This window comes from Callorhinus ursinus, unplaced genomic scaffold (assembly GCF_003265705.2).
Source record: "Callorhinus ursinus isolate GAN/ISIS: 27379988/994484 unplaced genomic scaffold, GSC_fseal_2.0 scaffold2, whole genome shotgun sequence".
NCBI classification, from domain to species: Eukaryota; Metazoa; Chordata; class Mammalia; order Carnivora; family Otariidae; genus Callorhinus; species Callorhinus ursinus.
Genome location: NW_027397064.1, coordinates 84,310,743 through 84,335,701, shown reverse-complemented (window position 1 = coordinate 84,335,701; position 24,959 = coordinate 84,310,743). Strand labels below are relative to the sequence as shown.

Genomic DNA, 24,959 nt, shown 5'->3' with positions numbered 1-24,959 from the left:
AGACCTGTGTACATTTCTTGAAATTATTCCTGTTTGGAATATCCTTGTTCCTAAATCTCTGAGAGGATATTGGATAGTTCCATAAGATATATTGGTTTGGCAGAGATACAAGACAAAGTTTTTTTGTGGTGGTGGTTGTTTTTGTTTTTATTTTTATTTTATTTTTTTCTTACTAACATATAATGTATTATTTGTTTCGGGGGTATAGGTCTGTGATTCATCAGTCTTATCCCCAGTGCTCATTACAACAACACATACCCTCCCCAAAGTCCATCACCCAGTTACCCCATCCCTCCCACCCCCCTCCACTCTAGCAACCCTCAGTTTGTTTCTTAAGATTAAGAGTCTCTTATCATTTGTCTCCTTCTCTCGTTTTGTCTTGTTTCATTTTTTTCTCTCTTCCCCTATGATCCTCTGCCTTCTTTATGACCTACCTATCAAAGTACCAAATTGCCTTCCATTTATATTTATATTTCTTCCAGAAATAAACAAGTGTCTCGCTGACATCTTTGCTTATTTGACAATCAAAAAATTTTTCTTTCCTTGTTTGAAATTTGTTTTTATAAACTCCTTGGCCATTTGCTTTTCTTAAAAAGCTTTAATGTTCTCTTAATATGTAAAATGTATTGTTTCTTTGTATTTTATTTTTTAATTTATTTTAATTTTTTTAGTCTTAGGTATATCACCAGCTTGTTCCCTCTAAGGAATTTTAAGTGAGTCTGCTCAGTCCATGTAACTGGATGATATAACCAGAAATGGATTCCAAATTTTGTGACTCCTGCAATGCTATTACTTTATTAAAAAGTTATCCTAGCAGTGCCTGGCTGGCTCAGTCAGTAGAACATGTGACTCTTGATCTTGGGGTCTTGAGCTCAACCCTCATGCTGGGCATAGAGCTTACTTAAAAAAAAAAAAAAAATTATTGCGTTGTGATTTACCATACCATAGAATCCACTTTGCTTTATGCTCTACAAGATAACTCCAGGACTATTTATCTTAGAACTGAGAGTTTGTACCTTTTGTCTGCTTTCACCTCTTTTGCCTACTTCTTACCTGGCACCTTAGGCAACCACCACCAATCTGTTCTCTGTGTCTATGAGTTCAGTTTATTCATTCATTCATTCATTCATTTATTTGATTCCACATATAAGTGGTATCATACAGTATATGTCTTTCTCTGTCTGACTTATATCATTTAGCATTTTAAGTGCACAATTCAGTAAGTGTATATAGTGTGACAACCATCAGCACAAACCCAAGTCTTTACTAACCCTTTTCCACCCCCACCCCCCAGTAGCCAGTCATCTACCAAACCTGCTGGTATTTTGCTCTGTATAGAAGATCATTAAATCAGAGAATGTCCTTACCAGTAAATTGTATTTGAGAGTATTTTTACACAAAGAGTTGTTTAAAAAGGATTAAAGAAGACAATTTAGTTGAGAACAAACTTTATTTATCACTTCATAAAGCTGGCAATTTCCATTTCCTCCTGTCCAGGGAATTGCAAAATGGGTTGGGAGGCTTTAGTAGGACAAAGAATAAAGAATGAAGAAGAGAAAAGTGGAAAATAACCGATTTCCTAGGGCTGCATAGTCAAACTTGTTTGAGGCAAGAAGGAATAAGGAAATAAGTAGAGAATTCAACATTGCCTTGGCATTCAGGAATTGGCAGACTGTATAGTCTGCTTTTCTGGGCATGCAGAACATTAACAGGAGTAGGAAAATGGTTTACCTAAGTTTCAGTTTGCTGATGTGTCATCCTAGGCAGAAGCCGCTCCATCTTGGGCCTAGAAAGTTATTTCAACAGTATTCTTATCACTGTTCCTTTCATACTCAAATATTCCCCTCTTTCAGTTCTATCACATATCCAGGAAAGATGAGTAAATTGTCAGCCAACTGTAATAAGTTAAATTGAATGCTATCCAAATAAGATCTACTATTTCTATGATTCTGTGATATTATCCTGTTAGATAAAATTGACATAGAAAACTGCCATGCTTGAGTTTGTCTCCAGGGGTTCCATGTAATATAATAGAGCCTTTTCAGTTCAACTATTGTTAGGCTCAGGAGTACGAGGTATCAGTGAATGAAATGTGGGAAAGTATGCTTTTCAGCATAAACTAGATTCCTTTATTTAACAGAAACTAGCATGTTAAATAAAGGCTTTATCCAGCTTTAAGAAGATGTATATTTATGACTATGTGATTTTAATAATGACATATATTTAATTTCTATAAGAAGAATAAGTAAGAGCATTTCTTAGTTAAAAGTTTAATTTTGTAGATACATTGAACATCTCATTGCACTTGTATTCTGCAGTTTCATGGACTTGTCATCTTGTCTTTCCTTTTGTATTAGACTGCTCCCTGAAAGCAGGGACTGTTGTATTTCTCTGTGTATGAGTGGGAGTCCTCTAGGCAGACCCTAGGATGGAGGTGGCCAGTGAGGTCTTACCCCTCAGAAAGAATAGCATTTGCAAAGACACAGCAAAAGAAAGCATAGTTGCTGAAGAATTAGAAAATGGTGTGTGTGTGTGTGTGTGTGTGTGTGTGTCTGTGTGTGTGCATATGTTTTTTTTTTCACTGCTATAATTTGAAATTTCTGCTGCGTTTATACAGTAGCTGTGAAAGATATTTCACCTTGGAACAACAAAATTGTATATTAATGTTATTAATATCATTTCATCAACAATGTAGAATCATACTGAAGAGGACAAAAATAGAATTAAGGGAATGATTAAAATATTTTTGCAGAAATCCAAAAGGAACTGTAGAAATCCAAGTAAATGCATTGGAGGTGAAAAAAAGAAGAGATTCAAGAAATATTTTAAGTAGTCACTGAATAAACCTGAAATCATTATTCACTGAATAAACCATTAACAGGGAGAAATAACTCCCTTGTTGGAGTTTGAGACTGTTACATCCTCTTGTTGAGTTGATACATTTTCATTATTCTACTTTACCCCTGGTAATTTGTTTTCTGTGCAGCCTACTTTGATATACTGATCTAGGTTCATTTTTATCAGTGTTTGCTTGCATTTCTTTTTACACCCTTTTATTTTTTAACCTACCTATATCATTGCAATTGAAAAATAGACTGTCTACCTATAGATGGAATATGGTTGGGTCTCTTTTTTTAATTCATTCTGGCAATGAATTTTAATTGGCATGTTTCAGACTCTATGTTAAATATAATTATTGATAAGTTTACATTTAGATCTACCATTTTATTATTTTCTGTTTGTCAGTTTTTCATTTTTTTCTTTTTCCCCTTTCTTGCCTTTGCTTTGATCATATGATATTTTTTTGGTATCGCATTAAGTTATATATTGAATTTTGGATTATAATGCTTTTGTGTAATTTTTGTTTGCTTTAATAGTTGCTCTAGAGATTAAAAATACATGTAAAGTTTACATAATATGTATGATATGTTAATTAATTAATATATATTAAGTATATAGTAAAAGCTTTTTAGTTGATTTAGAAGTATTTTATGTCAAATAGGATGTAAAAAACTTACCAGTGTATAATTATATTCTTTTTTTATATCATAGTTGTAATATATATTACATTTACAAACACTAAAAACCTAACCAGAAATGTTATCATTTTTTTCTTTTCAATATTTAAAACTGTATATTACATATATTTTAAGATATTAAAGAAGAAAAAATAGTCTTTAAATTTACCTAGATATAATTTCTGTTGTTCTTCCTTCATTCCTAAAGTCCAGATTTCTCTCGAGTATTATTTCTTTTCACAATAAAGAACTTCCTTTCACTTCCTTTCATGTTTCTTTTTTTCCTTTTCTTTTTTTTTTTTTTTTTTGATAAAGAGAGAAAGCAAGAGAGCTGGCGTGAGTGGGGGTGGGGGGAGGTACAGAGGGAAAGGGAATCTTAAGCAGGCTGCACGTTCAGTGCAGAGCCCAACACAGGGCTCGATCTCACAACCCTGAGATCATAACCTGAGCCAAAATCAAGGATCCATTGCTTAACTGACTGAGCCACCCAGGTGCCCCTCTTTCAGTCACTTTTTAAAAATTTTGTTCCATTCATTTTTGTCCTCCATGGTATTTGATGAGAAACTGTAGTCATTAGAATTACTGGTCCCCAATAGGCAAAGGGCTGTTTTTCTCTGGCTTCTTTAAAGACTTTTCTTTGTCTTTAATTCTCAGCAGTTTGATTATAATGTGTCTGGGCATGCATTTATTTGACTTTATCCTTATTGGAGTTCACTGAGATAACTTTAAGTGTGTAAGTTTAAATTTTTGACCGGTTTAAGGAGTTTTCAACCATTATTTCCTAAAACATTTTTTGCATCTCATTCTTTCTTCCTTTCCTTCCAATGTCCTAATAATACAAATATTATACCTTTTGGTGTTGGCTTACATATCCTTGAGACCGTGTTCATTTTCTTAAATTTTTTTTTCTGAGGTATAAATTGGGTAATTTCTATTGATCTGTCTATAAGTTAATTGATTCTTTCCTTTGTCGTCTCCATCTACTCAGGTGTCTTTCCTAAGTCCATTTTAGAATTTCTCAAAATTTCATTTATTGTATTTTGTAGTTCTAAAGTTTCAGTTTCTTTTTTAAAATACTTTACTTCTCTGCTGAGACCTTCTATTTTTATTCATTTTAAAAGTGTCTTTCCTTACATCTTGGATTATAATTATAATAGCTACCTTTGGTCTTTGTCTGCTAATTCTAATATCTGTGTTGTGTTGGGGTTGATGTCCATTGATTTTCTCTTCAATTAAGATAGGTTGTGATTGTTCTGGTTCTTCTTATATTGAATAAATTTAGATTGTATTCTAGACATTTTGATATTACCTTATAAGTCTTTTGTCTTTTTAAATCCTATCAAGAATGTTGATATTTTTTGTTTCCTTTGGTTTGCTTTAGCAAGTAATCTACCCAGAATAAGGTGTTTTCAAGTTCCTACCACCCTTCTGTGGATGGAGTTTCTAATGTTAATTCAGTTTTCAAAGTCTTTGCAGTGTACTTGGATCTGCCCTGTGTATGTGACACTCAATCACCAATTTGGGATCTAGGTTCCGTTCTGACAACTTTGTTAGTAATACTGTTTACAGTTAGATCTATTCAGGCAGGGGTGAGCTCAAAAGTTCATGTACAACTTTATATGATCCTTTTCTTAAGCTCTCAATAGGCTTAAAAATACCCTGCTCCCATGGGGAGCAGGGGCCCGTTCTCATTTTTCTCTGGCTAGCAGACTGAGACTATCCTTTTTTTTTTAATGCACCTCATATAACTATGCTTGTTTTCGGTGCCCAGAAGCAAGAGGACAGAAAGAGAACAAAATAACTAGAGTTACCCAACATTCTTAGAACCTCCTCTGATTAGAGAGAAGGGTTTCCTGTCTCCATGATTTGGGTGCCTGTGCAGCCACTGTCCCTATAACTGCTACCACTGTCATAGGATTGACTAGTGATGACCATGAAAGAGAATGAAAGAAAAAAAGGAAACACCAACAAGATCTCTCAGAGTCTCTCTCTCTCTCTCTCTCTCTCTCTCTCTCTCTCTCTCTCTCTCTCGGGTCCTTAGTGATTCTCTCTACAACTCTGACCAGAAATAGGGATAGTGGGCTTCTGTTGGAGTTCTTAGAGCTCACACTCACTGCATAGCTTGGAGTTTCTGGCTCTTTGAAAGCAAGTCCTGAGAGATTCTTCAGAAGTAGAAGGAAAATAAGAAACTCAATGACAGTTTGGTGGTATTTCAAATTCTGGTTTTCTTCCCCAGTATACTTATTATTATTTATTTTTCAAGCTCCTCAGATTCTAAAATGCTACTCTGCATTTTAGTTACATTCATTGTGTCAGAATGTACTTCTCTATGTCAAATTGTGTCTTAGATTTCTCTCAAGTATAGAAGGCAAGAACTGTTTTTTGTGGTTCAAGAAAAAACATTGAATCTAAACTATACTTGAAAGAACATTTATTTTAAAACTTTTTATTTTATTTTATTTTATTTTATTTTATTTTATTTATTTATTTGAGAGAGAAAGAATGAGAGACAGCATGAGCGGTAGGAGGGTCAGAGGGAGAAGCAGACTCCTGCCGAGCAGGGAGCCCGATGCGGAACTCGATCCCGGGACTCCAGGATCATGACCTGAGCTGAAGGCAGTCGCCCAACCAACTGAGCCACTCAGGAGCCCCCCCCCTTTTTTTTTTAAAGATTATGTTAGCAAGGTAGTCTTTTCATTCTGATGACCAGAACTAGAACTGGTCCTTGGGAATTTTTGAAACGCGGTACTCTATGTGTCATATCATAAAAGTGGTAAGTCTTGCCCCCATTGGTTTGCATCTGGAGATTATTTGTCTGTTATTTTTTCAAAGATGTATTTCTTTATTTGAGAGAGAGAATGAGAGGGAGCCTGTGCGCAAATAGAGGGAGGGGTAGAGGGAGAGGGAGAGAAGAGAATGTCAAGCAGACTCCAGAGCCCAGTGCGGGGCTCGATCCCAAGACCCTGATAGCATGACCTGAGCCAAAATCAAGACCCACTGAAGCTACCCAAGAGATTGTTTGTTTATAAAATTTTGACCTAGTTCCTCAGAGGACTATGGTCTCAGAGATTTAAAGACTTAAGCATCAATCCCAGTTAAGCAGTATTCCAAATTGCAAAGATTCAATTCAGTATTGCCAACAAGAATAACAACAACCAAAACCCACCATAATAGTACCACAAGTATTTAGATTGAGACAGTTTTACAATTAGACAGTTCTTATCTAATAAATTCATATTATCTGCTTATAATCTTGTTGGTATTACCAGGTTTCCAAATAATCAAAACAGAAATGAAACAAACACAGCTTGAATCTCTGTACTTTCCATTACTGATTATAATATAATCAGCAATAATTTCATATTCACCAGTCTGCAAAAATATCGTATATCTTTGAGGAGGGTTTTCTAAAATTTTTTCCTTTCTTTTTTCTTTAAATTTGAGAACAAAATTTCTTGTTTAAAAAAAATAAGCAAAAAACTTAGATCAGATTTATCAAATGGAGAGTAGTATGTTAAAATTTTAACCACTTCTGAAGTGAAACAGGCAGGATGTGGAATTTTCTTGTTCAAGAGAAAAACATCAATTAAAACTATATTTAAAAAGAAGGAAATTTATTTTTTTTAAATTAGAGGAGAATATGTTAGCAAACTAGTCTTATTCTAATGAATAAAAATATAATAATCTGACAACAAACATTAAAATTATATAGAACAAACTAAAAAGGAATTTGCAATGCCGAAAGAAAATATGTATGTATGTATGTATTTTTAAAGATTTAATTTATTTATTTGAGAGAGAGGGAGAGGGAGCATGAGCAGGGGGAAAAGCAGAGGGAGAAGCAGACTCCCCACTGAGCAGGGACCTGGATGAGGGGCTGGATTCCAGGACCCTGAGATCATGACCTGAGCCTAAGGCAGACGCTTAACCACTTAACCAACTGGGCCACCCAGGCACCGCCTGAAAGGAAATATTTAGACTTATTTCACATATTGAACCCCCATTTAATGTTGGGTTTTGTGCATATAGTACCCTTATGGCATATGTAACAAAAATATACACTGCCACCTTATAAACAAAACCATTATATACTGCCACCTTATAAACAAAATATAACCCATTTTTTTTTTAAAGATTTTATTTATTTGACAGAGAAAGAGATAGCGAGAGCAGGAACACAAGCAGGGGGAGTGGGAGAGGGAGAAGCAGGCTTCCCACTAAGCAGGGAGCCTGATGTGGGGCTCGATCCCAGGACCCTGGGATCATGACCCGAACCAAAGGCAGACGCTTAACGACTGAGCCACCCAGGCACCCCAAATATAACCTTATTTTATAAAAAGTTTATTTTAGAGTGGTGCCTGGGTGGTATAGTCAGTCAGGCATCTTGGGCTCAAGTCATGATCTCGTGGTCTTGTGTCCAGCCCCTGGTTGGGCTCCTGACGAGATGAGGAGTCTGCTTGTCTCTCTCCCTCTGTCCCTCTCCCCTCTTGTGTGTGCATGTGCTCTCTCTCCCAGATAAATAACCAAAATCTTTAAAAAGAGGGACACCTGTGTGGCTCAGTCGGTTAAGTGTCTGCCTTCGGCTCAGGTTGTGATCTCATGGGTCCTGGGATGGAGTCCTTCATTGGGCTCCCTGCTCAGTGGGGAGTCTGCTTCTCCCTCTCCCTCTGCCTCCTCCCCCTTGCTCCTGCTGTCTCTGTCTCTCTCTATCAAATTAAGAAATAAAAATCTAAAAAAAAAAAAACTTAAAGAAAAATTTAAAAAATTTAAAAGTTTATTTTAGAAAATATTCTTTACATAAACAAGTCATTTTTAAAATCTTTGGAATTTACCTTCGTTTTTCAGTCAAACCAGAGGGTTACTTCTTGGTTTTCTCTTTATAATAAGGAAAAAAATAAGAATTACTTTATAATTACTCTACTAACCTTGCTTTTGAATGACTTCACATTTATTTTACTCCTGAGTCTTAAAATACTTCAAATGGTCTAATTAATTATAAATTATAATAACCAGCTGTTATATTAAGTTAAAAGTAAGGTATCCTCTGTGACCTTCAGTAATTCAGTTAAACTTGAGAAATCTCAGTTTTGGTTTTGTTTTGTTTTCAATAAGGGGGCTAGTGTCAGGCCTTCTGAAATGTGGCCATATAAGGAATTATTTGGAAAGATTTTAAAACTATGTCTATATCCAGGCCCCACACCAGACCAATTAAATTGGAGTCTCTGAATCAAGCCTAGGCACTGTATTTTTGTAAAGCTCCTGATATGATAAACTAGTACATAAATCCAAATAAAATACATAAAGATCATGAATATTTTTATATATCTATGTTTTAAATTACCATTTCATGAGTAGATTATCATAACTAGTTTAAAAAGTATTATACCTACATATGTATGATTTTAAAATAAATAATAGTTTATCTCATTCAAAGAAAACAGCTGGTACTGGTATCCAACAATGTATCTGCAACTGGATTAATATTTGGCCAACTTCGATAACATTAATTGTATGCTCCAGACATACTGGGTGTATTTATTTGTGGAAGGCAGCTTTACTCAAGACTTTAAAATAGTTAAAACTCAAAATTTAAAATAGCTTCATTAGCATGCCATCAATTACTATCTTAAGGGGACATGTTTATTTTGTTAAGTGAGCTCCACTGAAAAGTAGCAGAATTTAAATCACTCCAAAAGGACCCTACCTGAGAAAACTGCTTGCTGATTCATGGTAACATCAGCAGAAAGAATCTTGACATATGCTGTCAAGAGATGGGAGGTGTAGTGGTAGTGGGTAGGATCAAAGTTATCAGATGGAGTGTGCATGAACTACTTAAGGCCACTGGAGGTTGGAGGGCTCCAGTGAGGAAGAATTTCTAAAGAACCCACAAAAACCATGTTCTAAGGGAAAGAGCTACTAATAATATAAAGGCACCGAAGCCAGATTAATATTTTCCTGCCTCTGTTACTTATTTCCTTACTCCATTGGAGGGATTGAAAGGCGGCAGCAGTGAGGAACAAGAAAAAAAAAAGGCCTACAATAGGCATATTCCTTTGTTCCAAACTGCATTTTTTTTTTAAATTAGATCAGCCCTGAGCTGAGAATGAACTTTAAATCTGAAGTGATGTTGAAATTTTGATTTATATTTAAGAAGTAAAAATGAAACTATTCCTGGGTTAGTCTTGGAACATATAAATAAACTAAGACTAAGAAAATAAGGTCTAGAGTGATGGACATTTTTGATTCAGTAAAATGTTACTCAGAAGCAATCAAGTGAATTTTCAGAATCATGAGCTCTACAACAGCAACCTTTGTGAAGAAATGAGACTTCCAGACAAATGGCCCTTAAACTGTTGACCTAATGCCCGTTTGAGGTGAGGCCTGTTTTAACCAAGTGTACCTTTAAGGAGGATGTTGTGGGTTGAATTGTGTCTCCTAAAAGATAATACGTTGAAGTTCTAACCCCTAGTACCACAGAATGTGACTTTATTCAGAGATAGAATCTTTATAGATGTAGTCAGGTTGAAGCAGGAGAGCTAGGCTCTTGTCTCATGGAGTCCCGAATCCAAGAAGGAATCTCGCGGACAAAGGAGAGTGAATAAAGCTATATAAGTTTATTGAGTGAAGATACAGAAAAAGCTCCCAAGAGTGAGAGTGTTCCTGACAGGGTTGCCTTGAGGGCCCTTAGGGTTGGTCTTTTATAGACAGCTAACTTGAATCCTTTTAACATCTCTTTTGATAGCACCACGGAGCAAGGACTAGTGATAACACCTTGAATGGCTTACTTTCTTTGTAGGGTCTGGTTACTCTTTGTTGGCCACAGGGGATTATCATAAAAAAAGACACCTCACAGGCCTAGGGCAGGATGGTCCAGTTTGTTCCCTTATCTCTGGTTTCCCCACACCTCCACATTTTGGGGATTTCTGTGAGCCTGATCACATAGCCCCCTATCTATTTCTCCCTATCTAGCCCCACCTGTCCCTTATTCACTGTTAACTAAGGTCATTAGGGTGAGCGCTAATACGATATGAATTATAAGAAAGGGAACTTCAGAGACAGGTGGAAAGATAAACAGGCATCATGCGTGGAGAACACCTGTGAGCCTGAAGAGAGGCGTTGACTCATCAAGTAGAGAAACCTAGGACACACCCTTCCCTCATAGCCCTCAGAAGGAACAAACTGCCAACACTTAGATTTGGATTTCTAGCCTCCAGCACTGTGGAGGTAATATATTTCTATTGTTTAACCACTCAGTTTCTGGGATTTTGTTACAGAAGCCCTAGCAAGCTAGTACAAAGGATTTGTAACAGTGATACATGCAGGTTGGTCGGGGGACCTCGAGAAGGGGCCCCACAGGACTAGCCAGGAGGGTCTTGACTTAAGGCAGGATGGAAATCAAACGTGAGCCAGCAGTAAGTAAAAGAGTTTATGGAAGATACATAGACAGATGGAGGGCACATCGCAGAGACTCAGAAAGGCAAAGAGTCTGAGTCTTGTTTTTGCTGGAGTTTTTATTGGGGATTGTGGTCTGGTGCATGTGTCCTTTTATGCATCCGAGAAATGGTCAGAACAAGGACAGGGTCCAGGTGTCCGTCATAAGTCACTCATTCCCTGAAGCCAGGGGTCTTGGTGTCAAGGTGTTTGGAGTTAGTGGTCTGGGAGAACATTTATGACGACCCTGCCCAGTCACTCCTTAGATGTTAACTGTTGTGCTGGAAAACTCCAAAGATAGCATTATCTCTTTGTCCTTTACAAGGAGGACTTGTGCTATTTGCATTACAAGGCATGTGTAGAGTGGGGTGGGGGTGCATGCCCTAGCAATAACAGAAGCTGGAGCAAAGGGAAAAAAAAAATGGCTTTTCTTAATGGGGTCTCTTCAGTTTCCCTGTCTCAACAGGAAGCAGATATTCCCAGCTCAGAGCATTTACAGAAGATGGAGACTTGACTGTAAAGGAAATTCACGCACTCTTTCAACATGCCCAATCTGTGCTACAATTTGGAGAATGACCATAAGAAAACAGTTTTTGTAATAACATTCTGTGAGAATACAGTGATATTTATTTGTTTATATATTGTTTATGGCTATTTTTATGCTTTAGTGACAGAAATGGGTTATTGCAACAGATTGTATGGCCCACAAATATTTACTTTCTGGCTCTTAAGGAAAAAGCTTGCCTTGCCCTGACTAGAAAAAGATCACTGCTTAGGGGTACTGCCTATAAGGGGACAAAATGAGCAGATGTAGCAAATAGTCTGGTCTGGACACAATCAAGGGTGCCTCAATCATGACACCTCTCAGTATTTTCTCAGAGTAGTAGACTAGGACACTATGGATCAGGAGGAAGACACTGAGACACTTTATTTACATTTTCATCCCTAAAATCGGATGGAGCCAAATCTAATGGAGGAAGATCTTCTTGAAGAAAAGAAACAAAGACACTAAAGAAAAAATGGGAAAAAAAAAGTTAGTTACAGTCCTGAGGCATTATGACTTAACCAAAATTTGGGACCCACCAATATGACATGTGTTAATAAAACTGAAGTTTATTTTGAAAAGGGAGAGATTACAGTAAGTTCCTAATGTCCTTTGTGAAAAGGCCATTGAAATAAGAGAGAAAACCAAGAAGAATATTGAGAAATCACAAAAGCTTATGTGCAAATTGGCAACTCCTACTGGCAGAACATCAAATCCTCAATGTGCTTTAAAAAAGTTGTCAAAAGACAGAGAATGTTCTGGGGCCCCTGGGTGGCTCAGTTGGTTAAGCGTCTGCCTTCGGCTCAGGTCATGATCCTGGGATCCTGGGATTGAGCCCTGCTCAGTGGGGAGTCTGCTTCTCCTTCTCCCCTTACCCCTACCCCTGCTTGTGGGCTCTCTCCTGTGCGCTCTCTGTCTCAAATAAAATTTTTTTGAGACAGAGAATGCCTGGAAGAAAAAGAATGACCGGTTTATGTCGATCTTGACGAGATTTTGGAAGACAATGTTTTCAGAAAGATCATGAACATGAAATATTAACACCAGAATCCACAAGATGTATAATAGTCAAGCCACAGGCACTGAAAGACTAGGAAGTATGTTCTTATCTAGCGCCCACCCATTGTCATGGATATATTCCAGAAGACTTTAGACTTGGACTTTAGCTATAAAAAAGCAGCAGATGATGATCAGTAATAATTGATGTAACAATCAATAAAATTTGACGTGACAATTTTCAGGATGAGTCAAGGCTGGCCCCAAGGTCCAGCAAGGAATGAGTATCTGGCGCGAGCCAAGCTACTCATGCTGTTTGACAAAGTCCAAGTATGGGGGATAATCCTGAAAATCAGGAGACTCCACAGCTGGCTCCTGCTACTTCCTTTTCATTTTATTGGCGGCAATCTTTATAATCTTGGGATTTTTTTCTGGGGTTTCATGATAAAATGGTTTATAAATTTAGTTATGCCTATGCAGGCAATCATAATGAAACTGATTCCAAAAGGCCGACGATGGGCCAAGAAGTAAAATTACCCAATGTCCTCCAATCTGTAATTCATCTAATGAGCAACGCGGAGTTCTTTGATAAGCTTCGTTTAAGGGAGCTGCTGGATCCAGGCCCAGTAAAAATTCCTATTGATGAGATCTCACAGGCACCTCAGAAGCACTGGGGTTCTAAGAGAAGGCCATCTCATTGTCGTCGTTCCCACAGTACAGGGACCTCCCTATGTTGCATACAAATAGGAGGCCACCTCTCGGATGCCCCTTGAGGCAAGCCCTGGAAGAGGATTAGCTTCCTTACCCCTACTCCTCCCATTCCTTATACTGGAGTTGATAATGAAGACAGAACAAATGGTATAAGATTAAGGGAAAAAGGGCGCGGGCATCATCTGACAGCCTCTGGGAAAGGATGAAGAGGAGTGATCCTCTGTGGTGTCTGTGGAGCAAGGACAAGAGACGAAAACATACAGAAATGGAATAAGTACTTTGATAAGATAGGGTGCACACATTGTAAGCTGCCTTTGGAGAAAGAATAAACTTTAGATAACCTTTAAGCAAGAGTAAAAGAATGGAAAAACAAGGAAACATTCTAATGAATAAAAAAGGTCCCTCCGAGGCTGTCGGGCGGGAGATGCTTACAACCTGATCCTGTGTCTGTGTCTCCTCACTCGCCGGCGCCGTCCTTTCCTTCAAGAAACCCTCTCCTGCTGGAGCTGGACTCCGCCAGGTATCCTAACCAATGGGGTCCTCTTGGCACAAATGCAGAATAACTCCTCGTATTCGGGGAGTAAATAAAGATCCTGTAACTGAAGAAGATCCAAAAGCTGATCACAATTTGGGAATGCCATGTTCAACTTCTTTTCCATTCCTGTCATACATATATAAAACATGAAGAAAAGGTGCTGGGCTACAATGAACAGCAAGGAGTAAACAGGAAAGAAGGGGAGAATGGAAAACAAATTTGAACTGTATGATAATAAATACCTATGTGTGCGATGTAGTCTTTATACAGCAGCTATTTGAGGGCCCTCTCATACCCTCAAGGGCTCTTGAAGGTTGTCGTTTGAGTCCCATATCTCCTCCCCACAGCATCCCTCCTTCCTGAGCTATCATAGGTACTCTTTGTCATAGTTGGTTACTGGCAAGGGAATGGGGGAGGGCCATAGTTGGTCAGTATGTATGTATAAAGGTGGGAAGTGGTTCCCTCCAACCTTAGGTCCTAATAGTCCTCCTCATATTGCTTGCTTCATTCTCCCTTTTCTCCAAGAAAACAAACCATTATGGCAGTTCTGAGAGAGAGAGAGGTACCTACAAGTGTGGGACCTACAGGAGATACCACACAGGTAGGTGAATGCGTTATAAGTAAAACTTGTTTGAAGGGCAGTGGTGTGAGAAAAATAAGGCGAATTCATAATTTATTCTACAGAATCCAACAGTAAAATAAACTAGTTCCCAATGTTTCTTAGAGTTAAGAAGAATGAGAGATGACTAGGAGAAGGAGAATCTTTTATTTGGTGCAATTAAAAAGTCTCCACTATCTTCCTAATGGTGTGGGTTACTGTACTGATTTAAATAGTTCAAATTTGAGCCATGCGACATCAATTAAAATATACGGTAATGAGTATAATTTGCAGTCCCACACTGGAGGTATAAAAATGGTATAGTTTTTCATTTTTAAAAAAATGGAATCAAATTGGACACCTACCAAATTTGATGGAAAATCTTGGTTTCTTTATTTGCAGATTTGTCTTCGCTCTTCCTAGGGGAGTGCTAGGGGTCTGCAAATATTTGGAGGCTTCTTGGTATCCAAGAAAGAGGTCTGTGAGGTGAAGATGAACTCTGTTGCTCCCCCTTGCCCCAGCGTCTATGGCCATTCGAGGGCAGGTGGCTTCCCTGGCAGCAGCCTCTCCTTCCCATTATCTAGTCCCCAAACACCCCTGCAAAGCCACTTTTGGCTTCCCTGGGATCTTTAGTGGAGCCAGTTGCCGAGGATACATTCTTTCCTTTTTTCAGTCTTAGGAAAGCAGTTTCATTAACCTGGTTCATTCCTTGGAGGCCTCTGTCTCATTTTCCCTTAGCATACTATGCTGCTCGAGGGAAGGCGGACTGTCTTTTTCCTCTCCTTTTCTAAGTTCTAGGGCAAAGGCATGTAACAAAAGACAAATTAACAAGATAAAAGCATAATTTTTTTTTTTTTAAACACAGGTTTTACATGAGAGGGGAGACTTCAAAAGGAAATGAAGACCCGAAGAAGCAGTTATACCTGAGTTTTTAATGCTAGGCTTGATGAAGAGTGGACGTTTGTGGGGAAAATGTGACAAGATAACAAAGGGTCTGAGCTAAGTGTAGTGAATTAGGGGAAACAGTAAGGCCTGTTTCCTTGCATTCCTCTCAGGGTCTTGGAGATGAATATGTATAAGGAGGGCACCTCTCACGTGAGGGTTTCATGACCTGCTTAGGGGACGGTCAGAAAGTCCTTGCACATGCCGTTTCTCAGATTCCCTCAGCTTAAAATACTCACTATGCCGAGGTGCCCGTATTTTAGTGCAGTGTGTGTAGTCCTGCACCCCATCACTGCCAAGAACATCAGATTTTAATAACTTATTTATCATTTTTCTGGCATAAGAGAAGCCAAGGCTTAAAGTTCTGCTTATCTTTCATGTTATACAGATCCAATGGGACTAAGGTGGAGAGTGGTAAACTCTCTCTCTTTTCTTGTGGGGTTTTATTTATTTTTTTTAAGATTTTATTTATTTATTTGAGAGAGAGAGAATGATCATTGATAGAGAGCACGAGAGGGAGGAGGGTCAGAGAGAGAAGCGGACTCCCTGCTGAGCAGGGAGCCCGATGTGGGACTCAATCCCAGGACTCCAGGATCATGACCTGAGCCAAAGGCAGTCGCTTAACCAACTGAGCCACCCAGGCACCCCTCTTGGGGGGTTTTATAAAGTACATTTTCTGGATACTCTGATCTGCCACATTACATACTGCCGATTGAATTCTCAGATAATGCCATTTGATGTGCTTTGAGACTTTTTAAACAAACAACCAAGTAAGAGGAATGTAGTGAAAGGAGATGGGGAACCATGCTTTTGTCTGGCATGGGACAAGATAATTTAGTTTACAGTTCTGCTTTTCTCTCACATTGAACACACTTTCAAAATGACTTTCTAAATATAAGCAGCCCGCTATGTATTCATCTGTAAAAGCATCAGCAATGAAAGAACAAGACAAGACAATGGGAGCAGGGATCTGGGTGATTGGCTCCTCATGCTGGGTCATTGGTGGGGCTGACACGCACAGAACATATTTAGTCTTCGAACATGGATTGGTTTGCTAATAAAACTGCATTTGTTACCGTCAAGGGAGAGTTGTAAGACAAATCTACTAAAATTCTGATTTATTTGACTAAGACATAAATACAGAGAACAATCTGCCTGCATATATATTAATATTATGTGTATAGAGATATAGAGTGAAAAAATGTATAAATCCAATATATCTATTTTAGATACGTAAATACTCATTTAGATATTTTTTATTTGCCTTATTTACAACACCAGTTACTGCAGCGGTTTAGTATGTGCCTAGACTGGTAACCTTCTAGTATGACTAGATGGGCTGATGATACACTTCCTATAAAAGTTCTGTTTTTAACTTTTTTTCTATTGCCTTCATCTCTTTATGACTGGGAATAGCTGCTAATTTAGATTTCCTCATGGAACAATAAATAATGAGAGATCTCCACAAAAGTCTATAAATGTAAATTATATTTTAAAATACAAATGTAAAAGATTATTTTTCTGAAAACTTGATATTATCCTTGGGAAGAATTATGTTATTTATTATCCTTATTGGAATTAATTATATTAATTATTTGTACTGGATCAACAATGCCAAATGGAAGAAGGTTAATTAATTGAATAAGCATTTTTTTTTTACATGTCGTTCTGTTTCAGTTGATTTATCTTTAGTGAATAAGGATGAAAATGCCATCTATTTCTTGGGAAATTCTCTTGGCCTTCAACCAAAAATGGTTAAAACATATCTGGAAGAAGAACTAGATAAGTGGGCCAAAATGTAAGTATTATTTCAAAAGTTATCATTTGACATCTCATACAAGAACTTTTTTTTTCCTCCAAATTTTTATTTAAAGTCAAGTTAGTTAACATGCAGTGCAGTATTGGTTTCTGGTGTGAAATTCAGTGATTCATCACTTATATTCAGCACCCAGTACTCTTCACAACAAGTGCCTGCCTTAATCCTCATCACCTATTTAACCCATTCCCCCACACACCTCCTCTGCAACAACTCTGTTTGTTCTCTATAGTTAAGAGTCTGTTTCTTGGTTTGTTTCTCTTTTTTTCCTCCGATGTTCATTTGTTTTGTTTCTTAAATTCCCCATTTGAATGAAATCATATGATATTTGTTTTTCTCTGACTGACTTATTTTGCTTAGCATAATACTCTCTAGTTCCATCCACATCGTTGCAGATGGCACGATTTCATTCATTTTGATGGCTGGGTAATATTCCATTGTGTGTGTGTGTGTGTGTGTGTGTGTGTGTGTGTGTGTGTGTGTGTTTGTGTATTTAATCACATCTTCTTTATCCATTCATCAGTTGATGGACATTTGGGCTCTTGCCATAATTGACTACTGTTGGTAATGCTGCTATAAACATTGGGTTGCATGTATCCCCCCTTCAAATCATTAAGAACTTTAAAAATCACACTAGGTTGTCTAATATTTGGAAAGGTGTACAATAGGCTCCTAGAAGTTTAGGACATAGAGGAACCTTAAGAATCATGTCATTCAATACTCTCATTTTATTGATAACATAACTGAGGATCAGTAAATAAGGTCATATGGCAAGTTACGACAGAGTCAAGAGTAAACTTTCACAATATTAGAAAAAATAAGTCCCTCTTCCAATCTAAATCATGTGTAATCATTTTATTTTATTTATTTAATGGCTAATAAGGGAGTTAACATTTAGAATGTAATTCAATGTTTTCATGAGTTGTTCTTGCTAAACTCTATTACACTAATTTTTATAAATAAGGAAACAAATTTGTTGAGGGGGAGAAAAAGATTACTGGAGCAGAAGGCACTGCCCTCTCCAGACTGAGTGTGCTTATTGAGAAGATACTCCATTTGGGCTTAGCTAAACAGGTTTGCTCCAACCATGCAAGAATCTGAAATCTTAAATCCATTTTTTTCTCCATCTCTCTGTTCTACTTTTACTCTTCTGCCTAAGAAACCCCCGAAACTCCCTGCTTCTCTGGATGCTTACCTTCCTTAATCCCAACCTCTCGACCCTGCTGATGATCTCTCCCTAACTGCCCATTGTATTAATCACTGTTGGGGGATAGGCAGTTTAGAGGTATCTGTTTTCATTAGCTTCATATTCTCAACCATATTATAAATCCCTTTAGGAAAATAATTTTATGTGCTTTCATCCTTCCTCAGTAGTTACTAATAAAGCTGAAACTAGAAATGTTTTAAAAAATAAGTAACTATTATAAATTAATATTTTATTTTTTTTAATATTTAAAATATGAAAAATAAGACACATGAAAAGGTGCTCAACATCACTAATCATCAGGGAAATACAGATCAAGACCGCAGTGCGCTATCACCTCATACCTGTCAGAATGGCTAAAATAAAAAACACAAGAAATAACAAGTATTGGCAAGGATATGGAGAAAAGGACCCCTCGTGCACTGACGGTGGGAATGCAAACTGGTGCAGCCTCTGTGGAAAACACTATGTATGTTCCTTAAAAAATTAAAAATAGAATTACCGTATGATCCAGTAATTCCACTGTTGGTTATTTGCCCAAACAAAACAAAAGCACTAATTGGAAAAGATGTATGCACGCCTATGTTTATTGCAGCATTTTGTATAATAGCCAAGATATGGAAGCAACCCATGTGTCCATCCATAGATGGATGGACAGAGGTGTGTGTGTGTGTGTGTGTGTGTGTGTGTGTGTGTGTGTGTGTGTGTTACTCAGCCATAAAAAAATGAAATCTTGCCATTTGCAACAACATGGATGGATCTAATAGTACAATGTTAAGTGAAATAAGAGTCAGAGAAAAACAAGTAACATATGATTTCACTCATGTGTGGAATTTAAGAAACAAAAGAATGAACAAAGAGGAAAAAAAAAGAGACCAAAAAACAAACTCTTAAGAGAATAAACTGATGGTTACCAGAGAGGAAGTGATAGGGACATGGGTGAAATAGGTGAAGCGGATTAAGAGTACATTTATCATGATGAGCACTGAGACATGTGTATATTTGTTGCATCACTATATTTTATACGTGAAACAGATGAACTCTGTATGTTAATTATGATTGCATTTTAAGAAAAGAAAAAAATATTAAAAATGAGTAGAAATATTCTTAAAATACATCCTGAATATTAAGATCTGAAAATAGATATGAGGAGGAAGCCAAACCTGAAGGTCAGAAAAAAAAATGCAGGAAAATGAAACTAAATCAGAAAAGAACTCTGACCAAGACATTTGGCTGTCATTCAAACTCCAAATGTCGTCTTCTTTCTCCAGTTTTCACGCCACTGGTCTTTCATATTGGGAGCAGTACCTCTTTTTAAAGTTTATTTTACACTGACTGTGCTAATGATTACTACCACAGGCATTAAATTACCCTGCAAAGTTCTTAATTTCAGGGGTTAAGAATATAAATTTGCACCTCAATGCAAAAATCATAGAGGTTTAGATAATTTATTAAGCCTGTTACAACTGTATCTGCATAAGTTGTATGCATAAATTGAAAAATAAATATCACCACATTTGGAAGCATTTTGCTTAGCAGGTTTTAGTATTTAAAAAATGAGGGTCATACTTAATAAAAATGGTTAATATTCATTTTTGGCCTTAATATAAAAGAGAGCAGAGAATTAGATTGAATTTGAACTTTAGAGAGTGTCCTTGCCTCTTGGATATTCATTCAGCAAGGCTGTGCATTTTTATCCTTTAGGCATTTAAAAAAAGATGCTGCCCTGCCATCCTATTCATCTCTTCGTGATTACCCTATTTTATTAGACTGGTTGATTATTTTCAAGACTTTAAAGTTATATTCCAGGAAAGTGCCTTTCTGTCATAACACCCTTCTATTGTTGTTAACTTTCAATTTTATATTTTACCTTGTGACAATAGAAAATTACATAATCTTAATGCCTTCTACCAATTTTTCATTAGACAGATGATTCAGAAAAGAGGTGCATATTAATGCTTCAAGCAGTGTAAACCACATTTAAAAGACTTCTGAGAAAAAGATTAGATAGCTAGTTAGCTTTATTTTGTCTTTGCTTAGTTTTATTTAGTCTTCTTGCTTTCAGTCGTGGTGGCCCAGTCAACGTCACACCCCCTGTCTCTCTGTTGATGTCGTGGTGTTTGAGGGGCAAGGTCAGAGTCGTGTTGTGTTCTGTCCTGCTGCCCATCTTTGATCTCAAAAGTGTTTGTTCACTATTTCTTTGGTCCTAAATAGTTAGCTTAAAATTTTACTCTGGCCTTTTCCAGCTAAGGTTCTGTTGGGAGGAAAACTTTTCTTCTACCAGTTTACAGCCTGTTGGTTGAGGGCCTGTGGATTCATCCATAAGAGATTAACGGAAGTTTCTTTCATGGGCATGCAGAAGTACTCTACAAAAAGTGACTCACTGAATAGCTAGGAGTAAGGGTTTATATACCAATTTAACCAAAGGGGGCAGTTTTAGGGCTTCAGTAGGAGGTATAGAAAGTTTTATTGGACCTTTTCATTCTGATGATAATGGACATATCCTTCCTGCCTGGAAGCTCCCCTAGAGGGAGATTGATGGCATCTGAATTTGCACCTCCTGGTGTTGAGTCACCTTCCACCTGTGAGTGGGCTAATGGCAGCTATATTTTCAGGAGAGTCTCCTTAAGTCAAGGAGCGTTTCTTTCTTAGGCTGCTGTTTGTTCACATACTTTTAGTTTAAAGTAATCTTCTTGCCACTATGGTGGGTTGTTGGTCCCTTGACTTCCCTTTCTGACTCTTGCTTTTGTTTTTGTACTAAATATCCATGCACATGTTTAGTTTGCTTCTAGATCCAGGGCCTCCCATTACTGTGATGAGTTTTCCTGATTACCTGTTCTTCACCTTCTCCAGCCCCACTTCTGCCCTACTTCTTAGCTGATACCCAAATCAGGCCAGTGCCTTCCTCTCTTCTTGACCAACGGAAGATTTTGAGAAGGACTGAGTCAAAGAGAGCTACACAGTTACTAAATACTCTAATGCAAACTGAAGTTAGTTGCTTAACAGGAAAAAAATAATATTAGAAATGTATAATCTTAACAGTAACATAAAAATCAGAGAGTCCTTTGACTAAGTGAGATATTGTTCTGGGATATTGATAACAAGTCTGACTGGCCATCCAAGCCATATAAGCTAGGAAATACCACTTGGCTCATGGCTGTTATGTCCATGGCTCTGTCTTTTATGTCCTATCACAGACATACTACCTACCTATCTACAAAATAAACCGTCACTGGCCATAGGGCAGCCCGATTTTATAATTCATACAGCTACTGACTTTGATTACTTACGCTAGAGGAAAGTCAAGAATAAAGGCATACTTAGAAATATTTTTGTGCCTAAATGACTTCTTCTAAAACTTTTAAGTTATTCAAGACAGAGCAATGAAAATAAAGCACTTACTTCTGTGGGTTTTAAGTGCTTATTATTGTTATTTTCAACTGTATGTGATTTCCAAAGTAGATTACTTTACTTGGGAGAAGTATGTTTGTTTTGGGAAAATAACAATATTCAGATATTTTTAACATTCTGAAATAGAAGAAATTTATGGTGATTTGACTCATTTGATAATATAATTAATTGCCAGCAAAATGGGGCCATAACAATAAAAAACAGCATTGATAGGGGTCTGTGGGTCTGCCAGAATTTTTTTTAGAACATTTAATATTACATATTTATATATTATAGATTTATTAACGGCCCAGATTATTTAAAGGAAAATAACATGGGCTAATAATCACAGTGGGAACGCTTGGCTAGAAGAGAAAGATATATCCGATATATCCGTCCCGAAGAGCACATTGTAAGTTGAGAAATGCATATTTCTCAATCTTGTCCCTAAGATACAACCACAATAGTTTAGGTCTTCTGCGTTGTCATATCTACTCGATAAATGATTTTCTTTCTTTCTCATGGGAGCAAAAAATTGACCCAGTTGTATCTTTATAGATAGACCCGTGTGACACTTTAGGTAGGCTTATTTAAGAAGAAAATAGCCCACTGGATTACATATTAGGAACAAACTGCGTGCTTAGCGGACAGTGACTGACTTGAATGGCAATGTGTGCAGAAAGGGTGCTGGTGAAGCACAAGGGGGAGGCGTGCTTCTGCAGACACTGCAGTCTCATTCAGTTCATGTGTTCCTTTAAAAAAAAAAAAGTTGGGGCACCTGGGTGGCTCAGGTCATGACCCCAGGGTCCTGGGATTGAGTCCCGCCTTAGGCTCCCTGCTCAGGGAGGAGCCTGCTTCTCCCTCTCCCTCTGCCTCTCTCCCTGCTTGTGCGCTCTCTCTCTGTGTCAAATAAATAAATAAAAATATTTTTTTTAAAAAAAGTGTATTCTGGGGAGAAAAAAATGCTCCCTCTACCCCCCTTGATTCAACAACTAGACCTATAAAATAAACTGACAACAGACAGATTAACAGGAAATAATAATTACTACTTATTAATTATTAATATGGGCATGAGGGCATCCCGGGGGGGGGGAAGTGAAAACCAAAAAAAAAAAAAAAAGAAAAAAATCTGTGAAATTTGAGAGCTTATATGTCATCTTAGTAGGGGAAGGGGAGGAGGATGTAGGCCACTTAGGGGAGAATAAATGATTTTTAGGAAGGATGAAAGGCACTTAGAAGAATAGATAGGGGATGTGATAGTTTGTGACAAAGTCTTCTGGTGTGGTGTCGACTTCTAGTCTCCTCTCGTGGGACCAGAGTCAATCTTCTCTGGTTGATGAAATTTCTGGGGAGAGATGGTTGATAGTTGAGTTCCTTTGGAGGACCTGTCTTTAAGCAGATGGGGAAGCTCAGAGGAAGCTTGTCCCTACACTTGCTGTTTTTCAGGTGCCTTCAGCTCAAGGTAATCTTATGCCAAAGGGGTGAATTTTGGTGTGGCATAGTCCACCGCCCTTCAGTATGAATAAGAAAGTATGTGAAAGTGTGTACATGGTATGACATGTTACAAAGATTTTCCTAACATCTGTGGTGGCTAATCATCAATTGGATCATAGATTTAAAAAAAAAAGTGGTGATATTAAGGATTCTGTGATGTCTTATTTCCTTGGGGGGAGGGTGGAGACAGGGAGGAGCTTTTTAAAAGCCTGGCTACTTTTTATTTTTGTAGGGTGGTTAAAGCAGAGTCCTCTTTCAAAGAGGATCCTCTATTAACTTCCTAACTCGATTTTACATCCTGAAATCTAATTTCATGAGCAGATAGCACTCTGTAGGCATATCCGAGCACACCCCACTCGGGGGAGTGATGAATGCTGCTGTCCTGAGGGAACTGTCTGCCCCGCTCTTTTCCCCTGCAGCGCTTGTAAGAGAAGATGGCAACTATGCTGCAAGTAGTAGTTCTGAATGAGAGCAATGTAATCTTTCTTAACTCTGACACATATGTTTAAAAGTGCACTGTAATCTACACCACGGCTTTATAAAGACAGGCCACTTTAGTTTGAGTTTATTGGGGTAACAACTTCCTAAATACATTTCACTACCCCAGGCTAGTGGACTGACAAAAAGGAAAGAAGCAGACTGTGTGTGTGATATTTTAAAGGTGGTGGGGGAGACGCCAAAAGCATGGCTGGAAGAAACATACTCTTAAAGATTATTACCATGGTGTCTACCAGAGTGAGAAGTAGGTGGCCTACTATTCTGAAACATAAATTCTCTGAGGCAGAACATAGAATTTTACTACCTAAATGTAATAAGATGTATTGTGCTATCAGCAAGGCCACGGAGCCCTATGTGATTAAAATAAAAAAGGATCCAAGTATCTGCCTTTAACTACCATTTAATGATAATGATTTTTGTCTTTAGCATTTATATTGGAAGTCAAGAAAGAGGCAAGCTGCAGGCTATCTAATAATAATATGAATAATAATAACTAGCAATTGCCCTTCTCTTCCTCCTTAGTTCTTAGAGTCTCTATTCTCAAAGTCCTCTTACCTCATCTCAGTTTATACGGTAATCAAAATATTAGTTTAAAAATTGCATTGTACCCCACATGCCCACGCAGTAGATTTACGTTAGGGAACAGTCAGAAAAGGGGTGCTATGTGCCAGTCTCTTTTACATGTTATCGTACTTATTTTTCACAGCCATTCTTTCAGGTACATATTGCCACCCATTTACTTTTACTTTTACTTTTACAGGCTTTATCAGCTTATGATACGTGTAGTCTCATAACCGGTGGTGACCTGGAATTGGCTCAGACCAGGCAATGAAAGCCAGTCATTAAATATTAAGGATTTTGGTTGATGCCAGGAAATGGACCACAGGGGATATTCACATCATGAAAATCAACAAAGGCTAAAAACAGGGCTCCTTTCATCCTATTAACCCACTGCTGTCTTGGAGAGAGAAAATAATTTCCCCAGACCCTTTGGAGTTCTTAGCTGAGACCCCTGTAATAAAAGACAGCTTAGCAAGAGGAAAAAAAAACCTGCACAAGTTTATTAGCACGTATAGTCTTGTACACACAGGAGACACATGGGGGACAAAGGACCTCCCCCTCCCCGCGATGACTTAGAATTTGGGCTTAAATCCTATCTTAATAAGGAAAGGGGGAGGACGTAGGCCACTTAAAGCGGAATAAATGATTTTTAGGAAAGATGAAGAGCCCTTAGAAGAACAGATAAAATTTACCATAGGTTGTGACAAAGCCCATCTGAGTGTGG

At 37.7% G+C, this 24,959-nt stretch overlaps 1 protein-coding gene across 6 annotated transcripts in view; it reads left to right on the top strand.

The window, feature by feature from the left end:
- Positions 1-24,959, top strand: part of KYNU (kynureninase) — a 131,907-nt gene that overhangs the window by 27,178 nt on the left and 79,770 nt on the right. For all 6 annotated transcript variants that reach the window (XM_025856558.2, XM_025856552.2, XM_025856572.2 and 3 more), the window contains one exon: positions 16,950-17,070. In XM_025856558.2, coding sequence (XP_025712343.1) covers positions 16,950-17,070 — 121 coding nt within the window. The remainder of the gene's footprint in view (positions 1-16,949; positions 17,071-24,959) is intronic.